The sequence below is a fragment of the Hypanus sabinus genome, chromosome 7 (assembly GCF_030144855.1).
Source record: "Hypanus sabinus isolate sHypSab1 chromosome 7, sHypSab1.hap1, whole genome shotgun sequence".
In the NCBI taxonomy this organism is placed as follows: Eukaryota; Metazoa; Chordata; class Chondrichthyes; order Myliobatiformes; family Dasyatidae; genus Hypanus; species Hypanus sabinus.
This window is the reverse complement of record NC_082712.1, coordinates 34,714,266-34,739,684: the sequence shown is the minus strand read 5'-3', so window position 1 is coordinate 34,739,684 and position 25,419 is coordinate 34,714,266. Positions and strand designations below refer to the sequence as shown.

The following is a 25,419-nucleotide window of genomic DNA, read 5'->3' as shown; positions in this document are numbered from 1 at the left end:
GGCTGAGAAAACAGTACTTCACCTCTCTCTTGGCTGATTGACACAACTTTAGGGATTATGGTGTGATAGTTAACTTCACTACTTTTGGGTGTGAGAGAGAGGGAGCGCACTTTACTTGGGGAAATACAGGCTTTTAAACTCGCCAGGTTTTGCTGTATCTCACCAAATCCATGGCATATGTAAACAACAACTCTTTCTTGATTTTATTTCCTTATGTTTTTTAGGACAATGCTCAGGTTTAAGGAGCCCCTGTTTCAGCACAGTAATGAGAAGCTCTTTAGATAAGCAAGCACTCCAGCTGGCGGATTTGCTGACTTCTTATGGTCACCCAGCTCCTCCGTTTCCCACAGCACTGCATTCAAAACCTCCCAAAAGTCTGGTCTCTCAGAATCAAGATATGAATAGAACAGATAGTTTCTCAGTCCAATCCTGAACAAATCACTAAGTGCCCAGCACTGGCACAAGTTTCAGCCCTGTTAACGTAGGTATAGTCAGCCAGTCTTTCCACAGGTATTGTTCCAGCAAAGATCAGACATCAGATATCCATCTCTTCAACATCACTGTGTCAAAATCCCGGAGATCTCTCAAGATTCAAGATTGGTTAATGTCATAGTGTAAAGGAAAACAAAATAATTGTTACTCTGGATCCGATGCAGCACAAGAAGAAACAAAGAAAGAAAAAGAACACAATAAATATATACTTTATATAGATTGATTGTGTCATAAAATGACACTAGGTACAGGAGTGTCTGTACATAAGGTGACTCTGACAGGAAATGATAAAGTAGTGATGGTGGAGGGTGTGGAAGGGTGGGTTAGTGGGTGGAGGTGTTGATCAGCCTTACTGCTTGGCTCTCTTTTAAAAGAGTTGTGGGTAAACCCACTCCTAAAGAATGCAATGGTCCAAGAAGACAGCTCAACATTTTTCTCGGGGACAATTAGAGATGGGTATTTAAATGCTGCCTATTTATTTCCTAGGGCATAGGGGAATCAGGGGAGATCTGATGGAATTATATAAAATTATGAGGGGTATAGATGGGGTAAATGCAGGCAAGCAGGTTTTTCCACTGAGCTTGGGTGAGATTAGAGCTAGAGGTCATGGGTTGGATCATAAAACCATAAGAGCTAAGAGTAGAATTAGGCCATTCAGCCCATCAAGTCTGATCCACCATTTCATCATGGCTGATCCCAGATCCCACTCGACCCCATACACCTGCCTTCTTGCCATATTCTTTGAAGCCCTGACCAATCAGGAAACTATCAACTTCCACTTTAAATACACCCACAGACTTGGCCTCCACCGCAGTCTCTGGCAGAGCATTCCACAGATTCACTACTTTCTGGATAAAAAAAATTCCTCCTTACTTCTGTTCCGAAAGGTCGCCCCTCAATTTTGAAGCTGTGCCCTCTAGTTCTGGACACCCCCAACAGAGGAAACATCTTCTCCACGTCCTCTTAATCTAGTCTAGGTGGAAGGTGTCAGTGAGATCCCCACGTATTCTTCTAAATTCCAGTGAGTACAGACCCAAAGCTGCCAAACAGTCCTCATATGTTAACCCCTTCATTCCTGGAATCATCATCATGAACCTCCTCTGGACTCACTTCAATGACAACACATCCTTTCTGAGATATGGAGCCCAAAACTGTTGACAATACCAAGTGTGGCCTGACTACTGTCTTATAAAGCCTCAACATTATCTCCTTGCTTTTATATTCCATTCCCCTTGAAATAAATACCAACATTGCATTTGCCTTCATTACCTCAAACTCAACCCGTAAATTAACCTTCTGGGAGTCAACTTCTCAGTCCCTATGCACCTCTGATATTTGAACCTTCTCCCCATTTAGATCATAGTCTGCACTATTGTTCCTTTTACCAAAGTGCGTTATCATACATTTCCCAACACTGTATTCCATCTGCCACTTTTTGCCCATTCTTCCTCAGCATTACCTACCCCTCCACCTATCTTTACCGCAAAGCCAACAATTCCATTATCTAAGTCATTGGGAAACGATGTAAAAAGTAGTGTTCCAATACTGGTTAAGGGTGAAAGGCAAACTGTTTAAGAGGAACATGAGGGGGCACAACTTCTCTCAGAAGATGGTGAGAGTGTGGAGGGAGCTGCCAGCAGAAGCGGTGAATGCAGGTCTGATTGCAACATTTGAGAGAAGTTTGGATAAGTACATGGACAGGAGCGGTATGGAGAGCTACGGTACAGGTGCAGGTTGTTGGGGCGAAGTAAAATAATAGATCAGCAGAGACTAGATGGGCAGAAGGACCTCTGTGCTGTAGTGGTCTAAGACTCTATGGTGGCTTCACTTGATAGCCCACATTCCTGGAATGAATAGAAGAAGGTGCGAGTGAGAGATGGATGTGTTGACTGGGTGAATGAGAGAAAGTAGTGCTTTCCCGGTGTAAGTAATGAATAAACTCTTCTCGGACTTCCTGCTAGGCACAAGTATCAATTATAACTTGATTGAAGATGGCAGATTTGTCATCGAAATGTTGGTTATAATCGATACTCGTGTCCAACGGGAAGCCCGAGAAGTGTATATTCATTATACTGCACCAGAGGGCCTTGCTGTGCCACAAATACAATGGAAACTGCCTAGTTATATATCCACTTCATTTCAGCGTTAAATTTAAGAGCATTTCTATTGACATTTGTTTGGAAAGAAAAGATGGTCAGCGGACTGACACCTGAATCTTATCGCCTGACAGGCTATACCGCTTTTAATGGAGTTGATTTTGAGGGCACGTTCCACGTCAACACCATGACCGATGATGACTACGCTGGGTTCATCTTTGGATATCAGGACAGCTCCAGCTTCTACGTGGTGATGTGGAAACAGACAGAGCAGACGTACTGGCAAGCCACCCCGTTCCGTGCCGTGGCCGAGCCGGGGATCCAGCTCAAGGTACACAGGCCACTGGCTTTTTCCAGGGAGATGTGAATGGTTTAGATTGAGTGAAGAGAGGAACCACACATTCCTCTCTTCGCTCCCCACCACCACATCCCCAGCTCTATGAATCCCTCATCCTGTCCATCTCCAATTCCCCCTTCCTCTTCAGTCAGTATTCCCAAAATTAAATACTGTACCTTTGCTAGCTAGAGATTCAACAGCTGAGCCTAACTCTGAAATTCTCTCCCTAAACATTTCTCTCTCTTTCTCTTTTCCTTTAAAATATTTCTTAAAACCTACCACTTTGACCAGTCTTCTTGTCATCTGCTGCAATACCTACTTGTATCGCTTATGTAAACTCTCTTACCAGAACTTGTTAGCTAACTCTGCTAGCGGCCATGTGACTCAGAGGTGAGAGGGCCACCTTTCATAGACAACATATATCTTGAATCAGTATGATTTGGGGTTCAACCAAACAGGAGTGTTGGGATGTTCCGATTAAAGAAACCTTGATTTGAGCAAATGCTGTGTAAATTCTGTCCATACACAGTTATGGGTAGCCCAGAAATGACAGATCATACACCAGCAAAAATTTATAAAGAAAGTATATTTACCAAATTTTCAACTTTATCAAACAGTTACAGAAAAAGAAAAGAAAAATAAAAGGGCCCATTACAGTTAAACCAGTCCAATGTGGATATAAACATTGGAGCTCATATTGGAGTATTTGGGGGTGTATCTCTTTACTCACATGCTGGACCCACCACATTCTGAACTCCCCTCAAAGACCATCTCAAAAACTGGCTCTCTCAGGAGTATTGGCCCTTCCCGCTTGGAGCCGTTCTCTCTCGCTTGGAGCCAATACTCTCTCTCAGGAGTAATTGGCCCTTCCCGCTTGGAGCTGTTCACCTGCACAAATCACTTCTTGCAACGGGGTCTCTTCTTCCAACAGCATTCTGCGGCATCTTCCCTTGTGCCCCACTCCACAGCCCCCGCCAAAACATCCTAACCCCGATTGCTATCCTTCAGAAAACTCTTCCCCTCAGCTCTCCAGAAGCTTCCCTCACATCCCACAATCCTGGTTGGCTGACTCACATTCCTGAACACAAAGAGCACTGCAGATACTATGGTCAAAGCAACACGTACAACACACTGGAGGAACTCAACAGGTCGGGCAGCATCCGTAGAAATGAGCAGTTAATGTTTCTACGGATGCTGTCCAACCTGCTGAGTTCCTCACATTCCTAAGTTGGGCGACAAAGGTCCTTACGTTAGCCAAAGCCAAAACATACTTTCCAGCATGGCACGCTGTTTCTACAGAAAACTGCTAATATAAACTACCTCGCAGCATAGCAGTGGACATTTTAACCAGGGGATTACACTCATTTCCAGATGTCGTTGAAAAACATTCCTCTGATGCGGCTTAAGAGGTTATTACTATTCCGAAAGTGCATGAAAATACAAGTTGGCATGCTTAATTATCCCCCCATTTTGTTTCAAACGTAAGTGCTTGCAGAAGGCCTCATAACTCCATTAGTCTAGTCCATTTCCCTTCACAAATGCTGCCTGACCCAGTGTGTTCCTCCAGCATCTTGTCTGTTGCTCCAGACATCCTCAGTTTTCAAATTCAGCAAGACTTTCTCTCTCCTTGTTGTCATGCTTTGTAACTTTGAAACAATAAACTAATTCAAAGAAAGAGCCGGGAGTCTGGGCATGTGGGTCTAGCTTTTAGTTTACTTTAAATGAGGCGGGCACGTATCATATGGTAGTGTGATGACGTACACGTCAACTGTATACACAGTATGATATATAATGCAGCTACTATACAAAGACATCCACAGCATGGTAAATTTTAAATTGTCCCATCCTGGCTGTAAAATTTCATCACTGTGGGGGGCTTTCTAACACCATACCACCTTTCCTGACAGGGTGGGGTGGGGAGGATCACTCTGCTTGGCAGGTGAGACCTGTGGCTGTGAAATCAATGTCAGGTTCTTGACCCTCCCCCGTGGTGGTTGTACAAGATGATTCTGAGACTGCAGGAAGTGGTTCTGACAGTTCTGGCCACCTTTCTTCACCTTCCTCTTCCTCCTTCTAGTTGGTGCACCTTGATCTTGGGAAGGTGTAGTTAGTTCTCTTATTAATCACTCCGTTGCTCCCTTTACGATCTGGTCTCACCACATTGGACGAATTCTCTGTTTTCGTATCTCCATTGACTCCTCCCTCTTTGGCCTTCCATTCATCCAGCTAGGCTTTGATCTTTACATCTACTTCAGTGTCCCAAAAAAGATCATTGAATGTCAGTGTTAGCCCAAGTAATAATTAGGTCAAATTGAACTCCAGAGCTCAAACTTATTTATTAGCTCAAATGTTTCTCTGATAACTTAAAATGTTTGTGGTAATAAAATGCAGATTACAATGAAAAATGTGCTTGTTCATAATGTCTGTAGAAATCTATTGTACTGAAGTATTATCTGCCATAACTGTTTCTGTAGGCAGTCAAGTCAAACACTGGACCTGGGGAGCATCTACGAAATGCACTCTGGCACACTGGAGACACCACAGATCAGGTCCGGCTACTATGGAAAGACCCCAGAGATGTGGGTTGGAAAGACAAAGTCTCCTACCGCTGGTTTTTGCAGCATAGACCCCAAATTGGATATATCAGGTAATGTGGGAATTTATTCATCTTTCTTAAAATAGATTCAGACAGTTCTTGTTAGCACGATACACATAAAAACACTTCCTATCTACACATGCATGCACAGAGTCAAACCATTTAGAATCTACTCCAAAAAACAAATTAATTCATAATGCAGCTATTGATGAGGGAATAAAGTACATTTATCATTCCCTATCTCATCATCCTGGATGGCCGCAGAGGGTTCTTGCCCCTACGTCTGTATATGCAAGTTCTCTTCATGAATTGAGCACTCTGTCTTCTCCAAATCACAGGACAAATTTGAGGGATGAGCCCATTTCTGTTACATTTTGGGAAGCCCCCAACTTGATGGCATGAACATCGATTTCTCAAACTTCCAGTAATGCCTCCCCCCACTCCTTTACCCTCTCTCATGTTATCTCCTTGCCCGCCCATCACCTCCCTTCGGTGCTCCTTCCCTCCCCTCCCTCTTTCTTCTTTCTTCAACATGTGTTGGCGTGTGGCCAAATGGTTAAGGCTTTGGGCTAGTGATTTGAAGGTCGTTAGTTCAAGCCTCAGCTGAAGCAGCGTGTGTGTCCTTGAGCAAGGCACTTAACCACACACTGCTCCTGCACGTTTTTTAGCCCAGTGGTGACAGTTTAGCAGTATGGACAAGATAAGACAAGACAAAGGCCTTCTGTCTCTTTCATCAACCAGCTTCCTAGCTCTTTGCTTCATCCCTCCCCCTCCAAGTGGTTTCTCTCTCCCCTCCCCCACCTTTCAAATCTACTCCTCGGCTTTTTTTTCTAGTCCTGAGGTTTTTCCCCAGTCTGAAGGTATTCAGCCCAAAACATCGACTGTGCTTTTTTCCATAGATGCTGCCTGGCCTGCTGAGTTCCTCCAGCATTTTGTGTGTGCTGCTCAGATTTCCAGCATCTGCAGATTTTCATTTGTCTGTTACATTTTTCTAGGTTTTCCTTCTATTAATTTGAATCTCTTTTTTGCCCCCGTTTGAAATAATACCTCAAATCAACTTTTCTCAGGGCTCTTTTCTGGAAAATTTGCCCTAAGTAAATCACTTCCAAGGCTTTACTTTCCATGAGTGAGAAGAGCAAGGGCCTTTAATATTTTGTGATAGGTTGTACTCCTGAAACTAGAGATTTTTATCTCCCTTGTATCTTCAGTTACCCACAACTAGACACTGATATAACACGTGCCTTGAGCATGATCTATTCTGTTGTAACTATTGTGGCAACACTTAAGTGTTGGCTTTACTGATTGCAGCTTGACATAGAATGGGGTCATTAAAAGACAAGATGACAAGACTAAATTTGATTTTATCTGTTACAATAAAAATAACTGGAAATGTCTCCAGTTTCTGCTTCCTGTGTTCGTTGTTCAACAATTATCTGGATTAAATTGTATAGATTTATCTACTCTCTGAATGCTCCAGATCCACTGCTGTTCTTGTCTGATCAATCTAGTATATTTAACCAATTTGCAATGCAGATTGGGTATCCAATTTACAGACTCTGTAATTAGCAAGAGAAAGCAATTAAGGAAGTTTAACAAAATGTCTTCCAACCATCCAACAGTGAGCCACAGTGTTTGGTGCATCCTTTCAGAAGGTTGAAATATTTATATTCATGACAAAAAGAATGATGCACAATATATGTCCCATTGAGAAATTATCTTCCACTGATGAATTAATGTCACCTGTGCATGGATTTTTGTGGGTAAGAATATTTTATGTTTGTTCACAAAATTCAACCAAAGGGGATCGGAGGCATAAACAGGGGCCCCGAGAGGTAAAGTTTTCACATAAAAATGAGCTGATCGCTCGACTGAGCTGCCAGAGGAGATGGTGGAGGCAGGAACAGTAACAGCTTTTAGCAGGCATCTGCTGAAAGAGCAGAGCATAGACGGATATAGACTTAATGCAGACAAGTGGGATTAGCATGGACAGGCATGATGGTTGGCATAAATGCAGTGGGCCACAGGGCCTATTTCTCTGCATACAATGGAATATGGTGCTGTGGTGGTTACCGTGATGTTATTACAGTGCCAGAGACCTGGGCTCAATTCCACTGTTGTATCTAAGAAGCTGGCATGTTCTCGTGTGGGTTTCCTCTGAGTGCTCTGGTTTCCTCCCACGTTCTGAAGACGTACAGGTTAGTAGGTTAATTGGTAACATGAGTGTAATTGGGTGGTGCAGGCTAGCATGCTGTATCTCTAAATTAAAAAAAAAACAAACAGACCCTATGACTCTAACTTCTTAGTATAATTCGGCCATGGCAGGACACCTGTAGGGAGCTCGTTCTATAAATATTTTAGCTGTTTTTAAAATAATAAAACTAAGAAATGAGTAAAATTCAAACACAAACTTGCTGAAGTTAATGCTGTGGTAGAATACACCATTCTGCTCAATATTTATGGCATCACTTGAAATTTGATATGGAAATTGTTACTGTCCATGCAGGACGAGCACATAGGAACTCTCAATGACTCTCCAGCCAATGTAAAACAGATGACAACAGTCCATCTCATAAACCTTACTTCACCTGGCTTAACTGAGCACCTTGAAAGACGAGGGCTGTCCCAGGCTATTGACAAATCCATTCAGTGAAAGCTGAGAAGAAATTTCTTCACCCAGAGGGTTGTCAATCTTTAGAATTCTTGGACACTCAGCCATTAAGTTTATTAAAGGTAGAAATTGTTAATTTATTTGGGAATATTAAATGACTTAAAAAATATAGGAATGTGCAGGTACATGGAAATAAGGTCAAATATCAACCATATTCTTTTTAGATGGAAAAGAAGGTTCAAAGGACCAACTTGTCTACTTCAGCTTCTATTTTCTTTATGTTCAATCCACATAATGATGGAACTGTTCTTGCTTGAAACTCTAAAGCTGGAGTAGCAGGGACATTGTCATTGCAACATTTCCTATACCATGTTATTTACAAGTAAAACAATGTTTTTGAAGTATGATCAGATAACTCAAGGAAAGTTAAACCATTTCCTATCAGCACAAAGTATTGCAGGATATTTCACTCTCCTTCAGTGTGATTTGTGGTGTTGTTAAAATTTGTTTTCTAAAGTTGAGCAACACACTCAAAAATGTGGCAAAACTCAGCAAGCCAGGTGGCATCTATGGAAGGGAATAAACGGTCAAAATTTCAGGCTGAGCAATCAGCAGGATGGGAAAAGAAGGGGGTCAGAAGCCAGAATAGGAAGGTGGGGGGGGGGGGGGGAGGGGAAGGAGTACAAGCTGGCAGGTGACAAGCGAGGCCCTTCCTTTTCACCCTCATGACGGGACTCAATCCAAACTATCAACTTTTCTTCCCCTCTATTGCCTGAGTGGTTGAGTTCCTTCAGCATTTTGTGTGTGCTACAGCATCTGCAAAATTTCTTGTGTTTATAATTTTAAGGCTGAATGTTTCATGTCAATGAATGAAATTGACAAGCATCAAATAACCAATTGCTCCATTTGGGCCATTAGAGGCTCCCCACCACACTCAATACACTCAATAGGGAAGTCATAAATGGAGATTTAATCTGGGATTGATAAAAGAACAAAATACGCTGGAAAATTGCCTTCAAACCCAGACTCCCTCAGGAAATTGAAACCAATCCATGTGATGACATGAACCAATGTTATCTATTAGGGGGCTTACCATCTATGGATCGGAGTCTCTGCCCCAGTCAGGAATTACTCCAGCTCTGCATTGAAAGCCTGTGGGGATCCAGTGCTCTCAAGTGTCCTGCTCTGGCATTCAACAGAGAAAAAGATAGTCATGTCTGTACCCTCTATCGCCAGGAAGAATTCAAAGTGATAATATAATCTTCTGAACTGGGAATAGGGGATGAATCTGGACAGCTGGGCTCAGAGAGTAATTCTGTGAGTTAGGAGCAGATTATATTGCTAATTGGTTTATCATTGTCTCACGGACCAGGATACAGTTCAAAACTTTGTTTTGCATGCTATCCATGCAAGTCGTTCCAAATTTGTAACTGGCGTTTTGGAGAGTGTGAGTTCATTGGTCCAGGGGGCATATAACCATGCAGCATCTCTGAATGAATGAATAATTAATTGGATACAGTATTGTGCAAAAGTCACTTTTTATACAGTACTGCAGTAATTTTACGTATTGCACTGTACTGCTGCCACTAAAAACAAATAAATTTCATGACATACGTGAGTGATGATAAACCCAATTCTGAATTGGGTCTTTATTGTGGACTGTGAGTGGGAAGGGGGTCAGGGAGAGGGGAACCATGGTTGGGAATAGGGGAAAGGAGAGGGTGGGAAGCATCAGAGAGACATTCTATAATGATCAATAAACCAATTGTTTAGAATCAAATGACCTTGCCCTGTGTCTCAGGGTTAGGTGGGTCTGCAACTACACCACCCCCTCCCGCCCCAGCCCTCCTTCTCTGCCACCTGTCCCATACCCCTCCTGCAGCACACCACCCTCACTATTCCCAACATTCTTTGCTCCTCTCAGATTTACAAACTTGCTCTTCACTCCTCATTGCACATTGACAAATTACAGAACTGTGCAGAAGTTTTAGTCCAAGTTCTATATATGTGCCTAAAATTTTTTTACGGTACTGTAGGTAGAAATTGCTCACCAAGTTTTTTTATTGTGGCACAGTAGTGTAGTGGCTAGAGTAACACTTCACAGTGACCCAGGTTCAACTCCGTCTCTGTCTGTAAGGAGATTGTATGTTCTCCCCATGACCACAAATTTCTTCCAAGTGCTCTGGTTTTCCCTGCATTCCAAAGATGCACAGGTCAGTAAGTTGTGGGCATGCTATGTTGTCACCACAAGCAGCTGTCTCCAGCACATCCTCAGTCTATGTTGGCTGTTGATGCATAAGGACACATTTCACGGTATGTTTGAGAGTACATGTGACAAATAAAACTGATAATTAATCTTGAAATCATTAACACAGGTAGGTACTACAAAGGGAAAGGCAGTAAAAGAATGCAGAATATTGCCTTACGGTTACCGTTACAGAGAAAGTGCAGTGCAGGTAGACAATAGCAAGCAAGGGCCGTGACAATGAAGATTGAGAGATCAAGAGCTCACCTTTATTGTACCAGTCGTCCATTCAGGTCCATTTATAACGGTAGGAGAAGCTTTCCTTCAGCCTGGTGGTTCATGGTTTCAAGTTTTTCGTATCTTCTTCCAGATGGAAGGGAAGAGAAGAGAGAATGGTCAGGAAGGAAGGGGCCATTGATTATTTTGTTCTTTTACCAAGACAGCAGGAATTGTAGAGAGGGTAAGTGGAGGGGTGGCTGGTTTTTGTGACAGTCTGGGCTGTGTCTGCAATTTCACGTAGCCTTGATCAAATCCAAGTCACCCATTTTCTAAATCCAATATTTGACCTTGACTTTATTTAAATTATACCTGTAATGCCAGGGGTTATAGCCTCCAGGACATTGGCAGCAGACTTGGCTCAAACATTAGTGGGGAGAGGAATGGAAGGCCCCCTGGAGGCAGGCCATTAGACTGGAAAATGGTCAGGAGGTTTCGGTCTGGGGCTTTCTGCAGCCTCTGGTATTAATGTGGGTCCTGAGGCACATAGAGACACAAAGGCTTCAGATGCTGGAATCTGGAACAAAATTAAACTGCTGGAGGAAGTCAGCTGGGCAGGCCATGCCTGTGGAGGGTGACATTTACAGTCGACCTTTCATCTGAACTGGTAGTTTGGATGAAGAGACTCAACATGAAATGCTAATTGTCCATCACTCTCCACAGATACTGCCAGATCCAATGAGTTTTTCCAGCAGTTGGTTTTGTTTCCGAGGATCACTTCTCTTCTTCCCAACTCCACATTCTGTGACCTGATGAGATTAGTTTTGAAAGAAGCCACTCGTGGTTGGGAGGGCATTGATGGGAAAGTACTCTTTGTCCCGTTGACTCACGAGGAAAGACAGAAAGGCTTTTCTTTGTGCTGTGCACTTTCAAGGACTGCACTTCCAGAGGAGGTTCCATTAGAAACTTTCAGCTTCATTACTACGGTTGGAGCGAAATCACGTGCTGGGAATAGGTTAGCTCCTTGTTCCCTGTCTTGACTCCTCTAAATTTGTAACTCTGTATTGAAACTGTACTGTAACAGTTCAGTTGTAACTCTGGCGTCTACCCAACAGTTTGGGAAAGTTGTTTAAATATGTCCTGTTTACAAAAAGCAGATCAAAAACGCACCAATGAATTAAGGCCTATTTACAAGAAAACGAGATAAAGGAGTGGAATATTCTGGAATGACAATCATCAACAACCAACATAGACCAGACAAACTAAATGACTTGTTTCTCTGCTGTAGGGGCTATGACTAGGTGGCAACTAAAGAACTCTACTATTGAAATTTGTATTAATTGCCCAGAGTTTCTAATGGGGTAATCAGACACTGTTTTCACTGTTTCCAGGCTCAGGGTTCATATTTCTTCATGTATGTTTCCAAAACTCAGCTCTGGATGCAGGAACGTTGTTGCCTGTAGGAGCCACGTATCTACTTTCTGTCTGTATATTGTGCGTTTGTTATGGGCAATTTGTCACACGGGCTGGGATGTGGCAGAAGCAAATGAGAATTGTTGTGCATTCACACTTCGTCAGATTAGTCGGGGAATGAGTCGGAGGTGATTTTGTTTGTTGCGCACTTAAATACGCTATACGCTAGTTATGCCAATTGGATAATTATTAGACCGCTATTTACATTTAATTATCCAATTATACGGCTTATTTTGTTATATCATTAATTTTAGCTTCGTTAGTGTATTTTTAAAAAATCACAATAAGATAGTTTGTCTTTGCCAGTGTCGTATTAAAGGATCGAACATACCTTCTTGTACTGGGAGCTGAGTTATTTTGGTAATGCTTCAACTCCCCTACTCAGTCTCTCTGTGGTTTTAGTTGGTCTTCAAATAACATCATCTTATCAACATCTGTTTTCTTGTAATCTATGGAGAGTTCTGAAATAGTTTTCTATATTGAAAGCATCAAGCAAGATTTCATAATAGTTAATTGTTATGTTTTTCTCAGAGCAAGGTTCTATGAAGGTTCCGATCTGGTGGCTGATTCCGGGGTTACCATAGATACCACCATGCGAGGAGGCCGACTGGGAGTGTTCTGCTTCTCTCAGGAAAACATCATCTGGTCTAACCTGAAGTACCGTTGCAATGGTAAGCAACCGTTTGCTCTACAATGGCAGGAACAGGACTCTGTTTGGGACAGGCAGTTAGTTCCAAATAGCAACTGAAAATGCACGGTTATCTCACAACATTCCAAAAAAGTTGGGGGTTATTCTACAGGCCTGAACAAGCCCAGGAGCAGCTAATAATGCAGATTGTGTGCAGTTTGCTGGTCTAGCCTCCACACTTCTCTTGAATTTCTCTGCCTCCAAGAGTTCTGGAAATATTTAATGAGGAAGTAGGAAGATTGGGGACAATGAGGAACTGGAACAGAGGTGGAAATGAGGCCTGGGCCGGATCAGCTATGATCATTATTGAATGTGGCGCAGGCTTGAGGTTCCTACTCCTGCTTTCTTAAATTGACCTGCTGGGGCATGTATCATATTATTGTGCATTGGGTTCACATCCGTCGTTATGGCAACCTCTGTATTATTACCCAAGTACATATGGAGCAGCCTATCAGTTATGGTACAGTTGTAGCAATCAACTCTCACCAGAGTATGTTTGGAAATTGTGACTGGTAATTTGTTGGGTGGAACCAGGTGGAGCAAAGCTGTCAGGTTTTGTTTTTTAAAAAACTCCGTTATTAATGTTGGTTAAGGAGAATTTACCACAATTTACAGTTTACATGCAAGTTATCCAATCAAAATGGGTGACTTAAACAAAAACCCAAGAGCAAATTTCAGTAAGGTCGGTGTAACCTGAGCAAGTCCAGGAAGGAAGTGTGTGCAGACTAGGAGCCAGGCTGTGTGGAGTCCCGGGCTGAACGAGCAGATCTCAGCTGCTGGGCAAACTGCTCACAAGTCAGGGTGATGGAAGAATGAGCGAAGGTTTCCCAGAAATCAAGCAGGGAACAGCAACATGATTGACTCATGGGGAATTCAGAAACAGAGGACATTATTACCATATCTCCTCCATTAACAAAAAAATAATCAGCAGACGATGTACTACTTGTGGCAGACAGTAAAATCCCATCTTCCCTAGAAAATACAGGTGTAATTCCACACTGCCCTCTTAGAGAGCATCCTTATATCAGCTATTTCAGTCTGGTTTGGTGCAATATCCTCTCACATAGACGAAAACTACAGTGAACTGTCAGGACACAACACTGGCTGTAGTCTACCATCACGTGCACAGAAGTGGGCACCACAAACTCCCTTCTGGAAAGCGACTGTGCTGTTATTCAGTCATGACCTCATGGACTATAGGCATAGGGTTTTCATGGCAAGATACGGAAGTAGATTGCCAAGCCGTTCTTCCATGCAGATGCTGGGAACCTGGCTGGGCTTGAATAAAGGACCATCTGCTTTGAAGTCCAGTGCTGATACCACTACACCACCAGCCAGAAAACACAACAGGGCTATTAAAACAAAATTTGTCTTCCTTTTTTAAAGAAAGGGGCTTCCCTTCCTCCGCCATCAACTCTGTTTCTCAAACGCATCTCTCCCATTTCCTGCACATCTGCTCTCACCCCATCCTCCTGCCACCCCACTTGGGATAGGGTTCCCCTTGTCCTCACCTACCACCCCACCAGCCTCCGGGTCCAACAGATAATTCTCCATAACTTCCGCCATCTCCAATGGGATCCCACCACCAAGCACATCTTTCCCTCCCCCACTTCTGCTTTCCGCAGGGATTACTCCCTACGTGACTCCCTTGTCCATTTGTCGTCGTCCCCCATCCCTTCCCACCGATCTCCCTCCGGCACTTATCCTTATAAGTGGAACAAGTGCTACATCTGCCCTTACACTTCCTCCCTCACCACCATTCAGGGCCCCAGACAGTCCTTCCAGGTGAGGCGACACTTCACCTGTGAGTCGGCTGGTGTGGTATACTGCATCCGGTGCTACTGGTGCGGCCTTTTTAGTGGCCATACATTTTAATTCCATGTCCCATTCCCATTCTGATATGTCTATCCATGGCCTCCTCTACTGTCATGCCTCACTCAGGTTGCAGGAACAACACCTTATATTCCGTCTGGGTAGCCTCCAACCTGATGGCATGAACATTGATTTCTCTAACTTACGTTAATGACCCCTCCCCTTCTTACCCCATCCCTTATTTATTTATTATTTTCCCCCTTTTTTCTCTCTCTCTCTGCCCCTCTCACAATCACTCCTTGCCTGCTCTCCATCTCCCTCTGGTGCTCCCCTTTCTTTCTCCCTAGGACTCCTGTCCCATGATCCTTTCCTTTCTCCAGCTCTGTATCCCTTTTGCCAATCACCTTTCCAGCTCTTAGCTTCATCCCACCTCCTCCGGTACTCTCCTATCATTTCAGATTTCCCCCTCCCCCTCTCAAATCTCTTACTATCTTTTCTTTCAGTTAGTCCTGACGGAGGGTCTCAGCCCGAACCGTCGACTGTACTTTTTCCTATAGATGCTTCCTGGCCTGCTGCGTTCCCCCAGCATTTTGTGTGTGTGACACCATTTTAAAAATTTCTTCCCCCCAGGCAGTTAATCTGATCACCATTCTATTTGGCCCTCCTCCTACTTGTTACCTCAGTCACTGCACTGCAGACACTTCAAACCACTTTTAATAATGTTGTTTACATTCTAGATACATGCTGGTATTTATGTACAGTATTTAAGCACATTTTATTTCCTATCCATTTTTTAATCATAACTTTACATTTTTATTCTTATAATTGTTAAATGTTGTTTTTTGTTGCATGTGACACCACCACAAATTCCTAATACATGTAAATGTGTATGGTGAATAAATTTATTACTTCATCCTAAGGAGAACTTACCACAGCTATCCATTATGGTTGACTTATAAATCATCCAATGAAAATTAATGACTAAAACAGTTCCAGGCAACGTTGCCCCGACTCAGTAAGGGCAGGGGATGAGGAGGAATTTCTTTAGCTAGATGGTGGTAAATCTGTGGAATTCTTTGCCACAGATGACAGTAGGGTTCAAGTCATTGAGTATATTTAAAGCAGAGGTTCTTGATTAGTCAGGGCATCAAAGGTGATGGGGAGAAGGCAGAAGAATAGGGTTGAGAGGGGTAATAAATCAGCCACGATGCAGAACAAATTCGATGAGCTGAATAGCTTAATTCAGCTCCTATGTCTTATGGTAACGTGAGCAACTCTTGGAAGGGAGTACGTGCAGTCTATGAGCCAGGCGGACTGCATGAGGCATCCTGTGCTGAACTAGGTCTCTCGTAGGATACTGTTACATACCAACAGCAATGGATCACACACACGAGTCAAGTTTCAACGTTAAAACCATTATCTTTATTAATATCCATTCAAAATATAGAGACTTAAACAAAATAAACAAATTAACAGTGTTATGTGTGTGTGTATATATGTAGCTCCCAAACTATCAAGCTTAGGAACAATTCTTAAAGTCTTAAGATGGCAAAGTAGAAAGGTTCAGTTATCCATGGAATTAATGAGTGAGGGGAGAGATTTGTAAATCCACTTTAAAATGTAAAGAAAAAGTGGTTATGAAGAAATTCCACAGGTTCCACGCTGGGCAAACAGAATAACAGTCGCCGAAGATCTTATCAGTTGAGTTGTTCCGAAATCCACATAGAAACAGGTGACATGTCACGGAAATATCCCTTCTTCCAAGTGGTAACCACAATACGCACCCGCATCCAGGTAAGGGTTAACAAAAGTGGTTCCACAGGATACTCCAACAAAACTCCACGTACGGATTCTAAGTGACACATTCACTGTGCACTATGTGCCATTGCACAACCCAATCTTATGGGCGTGGATAAGTAGCAAACTTTACCCATATCATAGCAAACTGCTCCAGCAGCTTGCAATCCAAAGCCTGGCTCTCTCTCCCTTTCTTCACTACTGAAAATCTCAGCAGTCCATTGCAGTTTGTCATACTGACATCATGGTCCCGCCTCATTCAGGCGTCTCTTAAAGTGACAGTCCACAGTGAACAAAACCTGTGGTCACGTAACAATACAGTGCCTGGGAAGATGATGGAAGAATGGACAGAGGTTTCCCACAAATCAAGCAAGGAAGAGGAATGCATGACCACCTCATCAGGAGATTACAATGAGGGGACATAGTTTCAGAATAATGGATTAGGGACATTCCTTCTCTGAGAGGGCCAAGGAAATTTGGGATTCTCTAGCCCCAGCAAGCTGTGGAATGTGGCATTATTGCATATATTCATGGATAAAGTTGATTTTTGGACTACAGGGATCAGCCAAGAAGGTAACATTGTAGTCAAGTTCAGATCAGCTATGAATTTATGGGGATCATCTATAAAAGACTGAGGTGGGAGTAAATGCCCTCTGTCAGAGATAATGAATCTTTCTTACACAAAGCTCACTGGAGGCAGAGGCTTTGTATATTTTTAGGGCTGAGATAGGTGGATCCATGTTGAGCAAGGTGGCGAAAGGTTACCACAGGTAGACGGGAAGCTGGAGTTGAGGTTATTACACAGATCAGCACGATTTTATTAAATGGTAGAAAAAGGCTCTGGGGGGGCAATTGGCCTAGCTCTGATCCTAGTTCCTATGATCCTACGTATAACTGGGTAGTGAGATGATGAGGATAAGGTGACCAAGTAATTATGGGACGATTGGAACAGCAGACAAGGCACACATTGACAACATTGAACAGTACAGCATAGAAAATGCCCTTCAGCTCACAATGATTTGCTAAACTAATCAAATTAATGGCAGCTAACAAAACTTATCCCTGCTGCCTGCATATGGTTCATATCCCACCATTCTCTTAATGTTTAAGTGTCTAAGAGTCTCTTAAACATCTCTTCCATAACTGCTTCCAGCACAGACCCTGGCAGCACATTCCAGGCACCCAGCACTCTGTGTAGGGGAAAAAAAACTTGCCCGCACATCCCCCCTCACCTTAATTGCACTCCCCCTAGTATGAGACATTTCAAAGATAAAAAAAAGCTGTCTACTCTATCTATGCCTCTTATAATTTTCAGCCTCCGTAATCCCTCAGCCTCCACTGCTCCGGAGAAAACAACCCTAGTTTGTCCAACCTCTCCTTATAGTACGTGTCCTCTAATCCAGGCAGAATCTGGTAAACCTCTTCTGTACTCACTCAAACCTCTTCTGTACTCACTCAAACCTCTTCTGCACTCACTCAAACCTCTTCTGCACTCACTCAAACCTCTTCTGCACTGACTCAAACCTCTTCTGCACTCACTCAAACCTCTTCGGCACTCACTCAAACCTCTTCTGCACTCACTCAAACCTCTTCTGTACTCTCTCCAAAGCCTCTGCATCTTTCCTTAAAATGTGGTGATCAGAAATGAACATAATACTCCAGGTACAGCCTAACTAGAGTTTTATAACGCTGCCAGTTAACTACCTGACTTGAATTCATTACTTTGACTCATAATGACAGATGCTCCATCGGTCTTCTTTGCAACCCTATGGACTTGCTTGGCCACTTTCAGAGAGCTTTGAGCTTTGGACTTCAGACTTCAAGATCCCTCTGTACATCAACACAATTAAGGCTGCCATCTGATTGAAAATCCGTCTGCCATTAAATCCATTAAACTTCCTATGTCTGCAATAATTTTTTCTGATTTATTTAATAATTAGAAACAGTAATTAATTATGCACTTAGTTTGTGCATAATAAAGTTTCCCTATAACCTCCCATTTCTAGTTCTCCTTTTAGATAAAGATGGAATTGCACCTTTTAGTGTTTTTATTCTAAATCCATTTTTCCCAACCTTTTTTAGCCCAACACCCCCTAAAGCACCTTTATACTTGCCAACACTCCTCTTAGGCACAATATAGTTTCCAGCGCCCCCAAAGTATAAAAACATGTCTACCATATGCTCCCATGAGAAAAATTATACTGCTTTAAATTTTTATTTGTCGTTAAACCTGGCTTGCACAGTACCTGTGTGCTGTATAGCAGCTTTGATATCCTGAGCTTGAGGGTTTCTAGCTGGGTATGTCACATCTCAGTTTCCCAAGCTCTGAGCAAAAGTTCAACCACAGTGTTAAAAAGATCAAAAGAAATGTTTTAATCAACAGCCTTTTGACAGACAACACTTCAGTGTGAAAAAGCAAGCGTTCAGACTCTTCATTGTTACCTTGGCATAACTGGTGAAATATTCTGCTGTTTTATGGATGAGTTTTAATTTTGTTGATAGCAGATACTACAGGTGTCATGCTTGGAAAAAAAAGTTGCTGGCTGAGGTTTCTGGCTGCGAGATGTTGATGATGAATTACACAATGGATTGCAAACATACTTGGAATTTCTTTTGTTCATAAAGCAGCGTAGTGACCTGTCATATCTGGTGCTCCATCTGTTGCACAAGAAATCATGTTCCTAATCAGAATACATTTTGAGATTGTCATGGATTGATTCTCCATTGATATTTGTTCTTAACTTTTTACATAAGAGAATGTCTTCCTAAACATTTTTTGATAAATCACACATATGCCATCAGGAATGCCTTATTGTCTCGCACAGTGGACTCAGCCAGTTGTATCCCAAATTCTCTTTTTTATTGTAGATCTGTGCATAATTGATACACATTGTCTTCACTCATTTTGTTAATACGATGAGCTACAGAGTTATTACTCGGAGGAATTGGTTTTAAAATACTAATAAAAAAAGTAGGATTAGAATTCAAGGCTTCACAGTGTTCAGACTCAGAGATCGTGCCGTAATATTTATCCATCATTAACAGGGCTATATTAAAATAAAAGATTAACACAAACTGGGAATGCCTATCGGATGTTGACAATGGCAGTGAGTTGACATGGATGAAACGATGGTAGTAACCTACAAAGGAACGCCAACGTGAAGCTGAAGACAAACACAACAGCGAAAATTACGTTGACAAGGATTCAGACTGGAACCTGAATGTTAGTCGGGATAGAGCTGATGGTCGGCAAGCTACCTTTTCCAGTTAGTGCGACTGACCAATCACAGAAGATTTCACAATCGCCAAGGTGGTTCTTGACCACTCATATGAAGCCGAGGTCACTTTCACTTTCAGAGGAACCCTCTGGGTTGACAGATTGGCAGATTCACAGATTGGCTTTATTTCACTGTTTGGTTCCACCCAGCGTTGTATCGTTGTGCAACCTGTTTGCTACAGATCTGTTGAGGTCAGGGGCGTATCTACAGAAAATAGCGCCTATGGCAAGCACTGAAATTGCGCCCGTCCAAACGTCTGATAACATCTAAATTTACCATAATATCTGTTCACAAATACAAGTCAAGCTTGTTAATCTTTTAATTAACAGATTATGGCACTACATGAAAATTGTAACTACAACTTCCTTGCTTTCACTGATGCAAGTTGGTCTACGATGTGATCAAAGTCAGTTTTTTCAGTTTCTTTACACTCAGCAGAGCAAGATAATCGAGTCTGCCTTGACCTGTGGAGGCTCTCAAATATGAAAGTATTAGTTTTAACTTGCTGAATGATCTCTCACAGCTGGCAATGGAAACTGCGATGGTTAACATTATCTGAATAGCAATGTGAAGATTGGGGAGATGCTCTCATCTCCATACTGATCAATAAATTCAAGAAGCTCTTCAGGTCTTGATATTTTCATGTTGACCCACCTTGATAGCAACATTCTGCAATCCAAAATTTCTTCATAAAGCTGCTGTCCATCATCATCAGAGCTGTATAATTTTCACACTTCTCCTTTAGGTCGTTACTGTCGGCACCGTAACACAGTCCCTCAGCATCGGGAAGGACCCCAAACTTGGTGTCAGTCTCATACAAACGAGCGAACTTTTCGTCCATTTCTCTGTGAAGACAGTTGAGTGTTCCCTTCATGACTCTTTCCATTTCCTCCCTAGCTGTTAACCCAGCGTCTCTCGAGTTCTCATCAGCCATTCATTTCTTTCATCTTTGACATCTTTCACCTTCAATATTCCATTCTTGATGGAGACCCACTCCTTCTTCGAGTGACTCACTGACCAACACTTCTCTTTCATCTAAAAATGATCTCGGAGGGCTTTCAAATCCAGGGCAGCATTGTGGAAGTTCATGCTAGGATCCTGCAGCCTCTTTTGAATACAGTCAATGCGAATGAGTACTTTTTTTTCCCAAAATCTTAGCAGAATCAGAAAATCATAATTCATTCAGCTGCCTTGCATCACTTCTTGTTTCACTGGTCTCGTTTTCATTGTCCTTCATGTCCTGGTGAACTTGAAGTACCTCAAGGTACTTGTTGACAGGCTTCACTGCTTCTGTCCCTGCACTCCACCTGGTTTCCGACTCCAACTTAACAACCACAGGCACAGCATTTTTGAGGTTTTCCCAGCGCTGTGTTGGATGAGAGAATAACACGTAGAGAGAGCTTCAATGGTTCCAGAAAACATGACCATCATTGTATCCTGCTTGGCTGCATGTACACCCACCAAGTTGAGTGAGTGATTGTCGCAATTCACGAACACTGCCAGGTTGTTTTTCTCAATCATTCTTTGATGAACACCACTTCTGTGTCCAGCCATCACAGCAACATTGTCACAGCACTGTGACCAACAATCTTGTGGCTCCATTTCATCCTTCTCTAGCTGTTTCAAGATGTCTTCAACCAAGCTCTCAGCATCCTTATGGCTTATCTGGATAAAACCAAGGAAGGACTCTCTAACACAGACTGTTTTCCTCTCAAAATCAACTTCCACATACCTCACTACTTCTGACATCTGCTCACGGTGTGCCTGATCAGGAATCAAGTTGAACATGAGACCATAATACTTGGCTTTACGAATGCTTCTCCGTAAACTCTGGTGAACAGTGGGTGCCATCATGTGGATGAATTTGTTCTGGACACCCAGTGAAAGGTAAGACGTGGATCCAGGATGACTTTCCAAATGAGTGAGGTGTCCTTTTATGACAGGGTCAAAGATGGCCAGTAGTTTCAGTAAGCCAAGGAAATTTCACACATTAGAGTCATCGTCTAGCTGAAGTGACTCCAAGTCCTCGGAAAGCCAGGTTCTGAGTCTCATGGAATTTTATGCGGTGAAGGATTCTCGTCAAGATGTCACACCACTTCTGCTTTTCCTTCTCAATCTGTGACTGAAATACCATGTCAATAACTCCTCTGTTTCCAGCTAAATTTCTTTCCATTTCTTCACTGTGTGAAGCATTCCCGATGATTCTTGGCATTTTCATGAACACTAATCCTTTCAGGTGCTTTCCACTGGTTGAATCCACTTTCCTGCTCCAATGAGGATTGATGGTATGACTGGGAATAGAGAAGACAACAGATACAAAATGCAGTCAATAAACTCAACATCACCACCACCACTATTGCCTTTCCCTCCTGTCATGTCCACACTCTCTGTGGCAGCCTCAATCTCGTCATGCTCAGATTTATCTGACTTGACTACCTCCTCGGCTTGTGACACATTTGTACTTGATCCACCTTTGGATTCTAACAAACTTGTAGCGGGTGCAGGCGACTCCATGGAACATGTCGAACGACTTGTTTCGGGCTTTTCAAAGAAGGGCATGAAGAACTTGCTCAACTTCTTGGCTTCCTCCGCCTCTGACTTTCACCTCTTCTGTCCTTCAGCTTCACTCTCCTTCTTCGTGAAGAAGCATTTCATGGTCTTCCTACACAATGCTCTGAAATAAGGCCATCCTAGTGCTTCTCACCCATGATAATCAAAGACAGATCATACATCTGAAGAAAATTCTTTTTTCACTATCTGAGGATGACTTATCTGACTTTAATAGAAACTGCTCAGTGGCGCCCCCTTCAAGTGGCATCCAGGGCACGTGCCATACCTTAGATCCGCCACTGGTTGAGGGGGTGTACTTGCAATTTAACATTTGGTAAATCATGAACTCATTCTGTGCTGCGAGTCAAGGGGATCTGTTGGACACCCTGGTTGCTAACTTATGCATCCCCAATAATGTTTGTTGGATGAGATTTACTGAGTTTCAGGCGCATTGTGACGACGCACTCTCACCGCCCGCACAGCTATGGCTCTTCCTGTGTTCCGGTGCCTCATCCTTCTTTGTTTGGTCAGGTTGGTCAGGTCTTGTGCCTCAAGTTAGGGTGCAGCTCAACGATTTCTGTTTCCCCTGACACCCCCTTAGGACACGTAACTGCCCCTATTGGGAATCACTGTTCTAAATGTTCAACAGTTACAACTAATTTTTTAAAGGTGCAGTTTATTTGAAACATAGTATGAGAAATCAAAAAGATCGAGTGTGAAATGCTGAAACTGGCTTCTAACAGGATTCAGGAACTCCTACAACAAATTCCAATTTAGATAGGGCAGAATTCATTAACTTTTTCTAATTTGTTAAGAAAATAAAAACACATGAAAATTTTCATAGTTAAATCTGCATTTAATTTTTACATTGTAGTCTTTATTTGAAAAGTCAGCAATGAATTATAAATTGTAATTTTTAAAAAACATATACTGATCCACATGGAACTGTTCTTGTCCACGGAAAATTGCATACTGGAAAAGTACAATGTGGTGATCGGTTTCTTTCCCTGCAACGCATCAGTGGGTGGACATCTGGCTGCATTTCCCCATGCAAGCATAAAGCACCACAATGGTGGCTTTGACAGCAAATTCCATTCTTATAAGTGAAAATCACTTCTCTGTAATGTGAGTCAGTGATCTCAGAGGTGGGAAAGGAATGCCATGTTACCAACCTTTGTGTTAACAACACGCTGCCTTCAAAAATACCTGGGAGGAATCATCCAAGTGGCAAGTTTGGAATGTGAGATGGGAAACATTTAGAGGGTTTGTGTCTCCTTGAGAATAAATTGCGATTTCTGCCTAATTGCAAGAGGTTCTTATTACATCCCACCTAAAAAACTGAAAATTAAAAGGGTCACAGTTCTACCCCAATGTCCACCAATGTTACCTTTGAGGAACCAAGCTTAAAAATTTGTCAGTAGCCTATGCCTTGGAAATGAGGCCACTGGGTACAGTGAAATATCAGTCAAGTTACCAGACTGGAAATCCGAAGGAACAACAGCTGTGGAAGATAATTAAATAAATTTATAGAATACAACTCATGTTTCATGAATTGTCATAAAAATCCATTCGGTTCATTAGTCTCAGGAAAGGAAATCTAACATCCTCACCCAGACTGCTCAATATACATAGTCAAGTATTTAGATGTAGAAATGTGGTCAATTCCCAACCATCCTTTGAAATCGATGAGCAAGAAATAGGGTCTATAAATGAAGGTCCTGCCAGTGACATCCACATAGTGCAAATGTATAACCTAAAGGACAGTTGCTGTGGAAACCACATCAAGCAGCAAGTTGGCCTAACTGATTAATAGTAGGTTTAAAAACAATCCTTGGCCAGGTGCCTTTGTCTCTGCACCCTCGCTCTCCAACACTGGCACTTACGTGGGCGCCCAATAGCAGGACAAATGCTGGAGATACCCAATGATTCCCAGAACTCAGTCTACAGTGGCCAGCAGTAATCCAATCTCCTCAGCCCAACTTTGGCAAAAGGACTCTGTCAACCAGTCTGCTGTTGTAGAGACAGCCAGCCACTCCTGAGACTATGTGAGGTCCCAGTGTCCATTACATCTTATCCACACCTCATGAAAGTTTCAGCTTTATTGGTACAGGTGTACAAGGTATGGATAGAGGCTTACAATGTTACAAGGGGCATAGATAAGGAAGATAGTCACAATACTTTTTCCTCCTCCCAGGGAGTTTAAAACTTGAGAGCCTAGGTTAAGGTTAGAGGGGAGAAATTTTATAGGAGTAAATTGCCAAAGGAGTTAGTGGAGTTAATACAATTACAACATTAAAAATATATTTGGACGGGTATGTGCTGTAAATAGGAAAGACATAAGAGTAATAAGGGTCTAATGCAGGCAAATGAGAATTAGCATAGGTAGAAGTGGCCAAGGTGGGCTAAAGGGCCCCATTTCTGTGCTGTACAATTTTATGCTAATATTAAAAGTAAAAATGTCATTATTTTAAGTGGAAAGAATAACACCGAGGACTGTTTGTGTTCAGAACTCTAGACAAAATGCTATGAGTAATCTAGTGACATTGATGATTATTCTATCACAGATTTTTCCTTTAAAATTATTACTACAGATTTTATTTACCAATTTTATCATTAGCCATTTGCCAATAATTCACCTGAGCACGATTGTCAGAATGATCAGAGTATGTCACAAGTGCCAAGTTTCTGCCCGTGCATAGCATTCATTTCCAGAGCCACAGGAGTAATGCCTACCTCTCCCAGCCCAGTTTTGCCCATATCCTATACATCTGTGCAGTTACGGGAAAGAGGGGGGCACAGAGCATCAGAGTCCAAAGTTCAATTCTGGCCTCTGCCATTGCCCGTGTGGAATATGCACGTCCTCCCTGTGGGTTTCTGGGAGAATGGATTGATCGAATGGGCTGAATAGTCTCCTGTATCTTAAGGAAATATGGAAGTTTTCAATCTAAAGCTTGTGCTGTAAGCATATGTGTAACAGTCTGTAACTTCCCTTTCAGATACAGTTCCAGAAGATTTCCAGGAGTTCGGAGCACAGTAGCTGTAACCAATTACTTGCAAAAGGAAAGACTATAGAGGAGGTATCCATGTGGAGCTGGTCCTGAATATCTGAGCAGGAAAACAGCTGTGAACAAAATGTGTTCAGCAAGAAATGCTGAAGTTTATGTACAGAGATGGTCCATCTCTGAGATAACCAGGTTGGATACATATTAAAAATTGCAATAAACAGTTTTA

General features: G+C 42.4%; 1 protein-coding gene across 1 annotated transcript in view; it reads left to right on the top strand.

The window, feature by feature from the left end:
- The window catches only part of thbs4a (thrombospondin 4a), a 156,692-nt gene extending 131,273 nt beyond the window's left edge, over positions 1–25,419 (top strand). The window contains exons 19-22 of the mRNA XM_059974457.1: positions 2,723–2,919; positions 5,400–5,572; positions 12,595–12,734; positions 25,185–25,419. Of these exons, the coding sequence (XP_059830440.1) occupies positions 2,723–2,919; positions 5,400–5,572; positions 12,595–12,734; positions 25,185–25,225 (551 nt within the window). The 3' untranslated portion in view covers positions 25,226–25,419. The remainder of the gene's footprint in view (positions 1–2,722; positions 2,920–5,399; positions 5,573–12,594; positions 12,735–25,184) is intronic.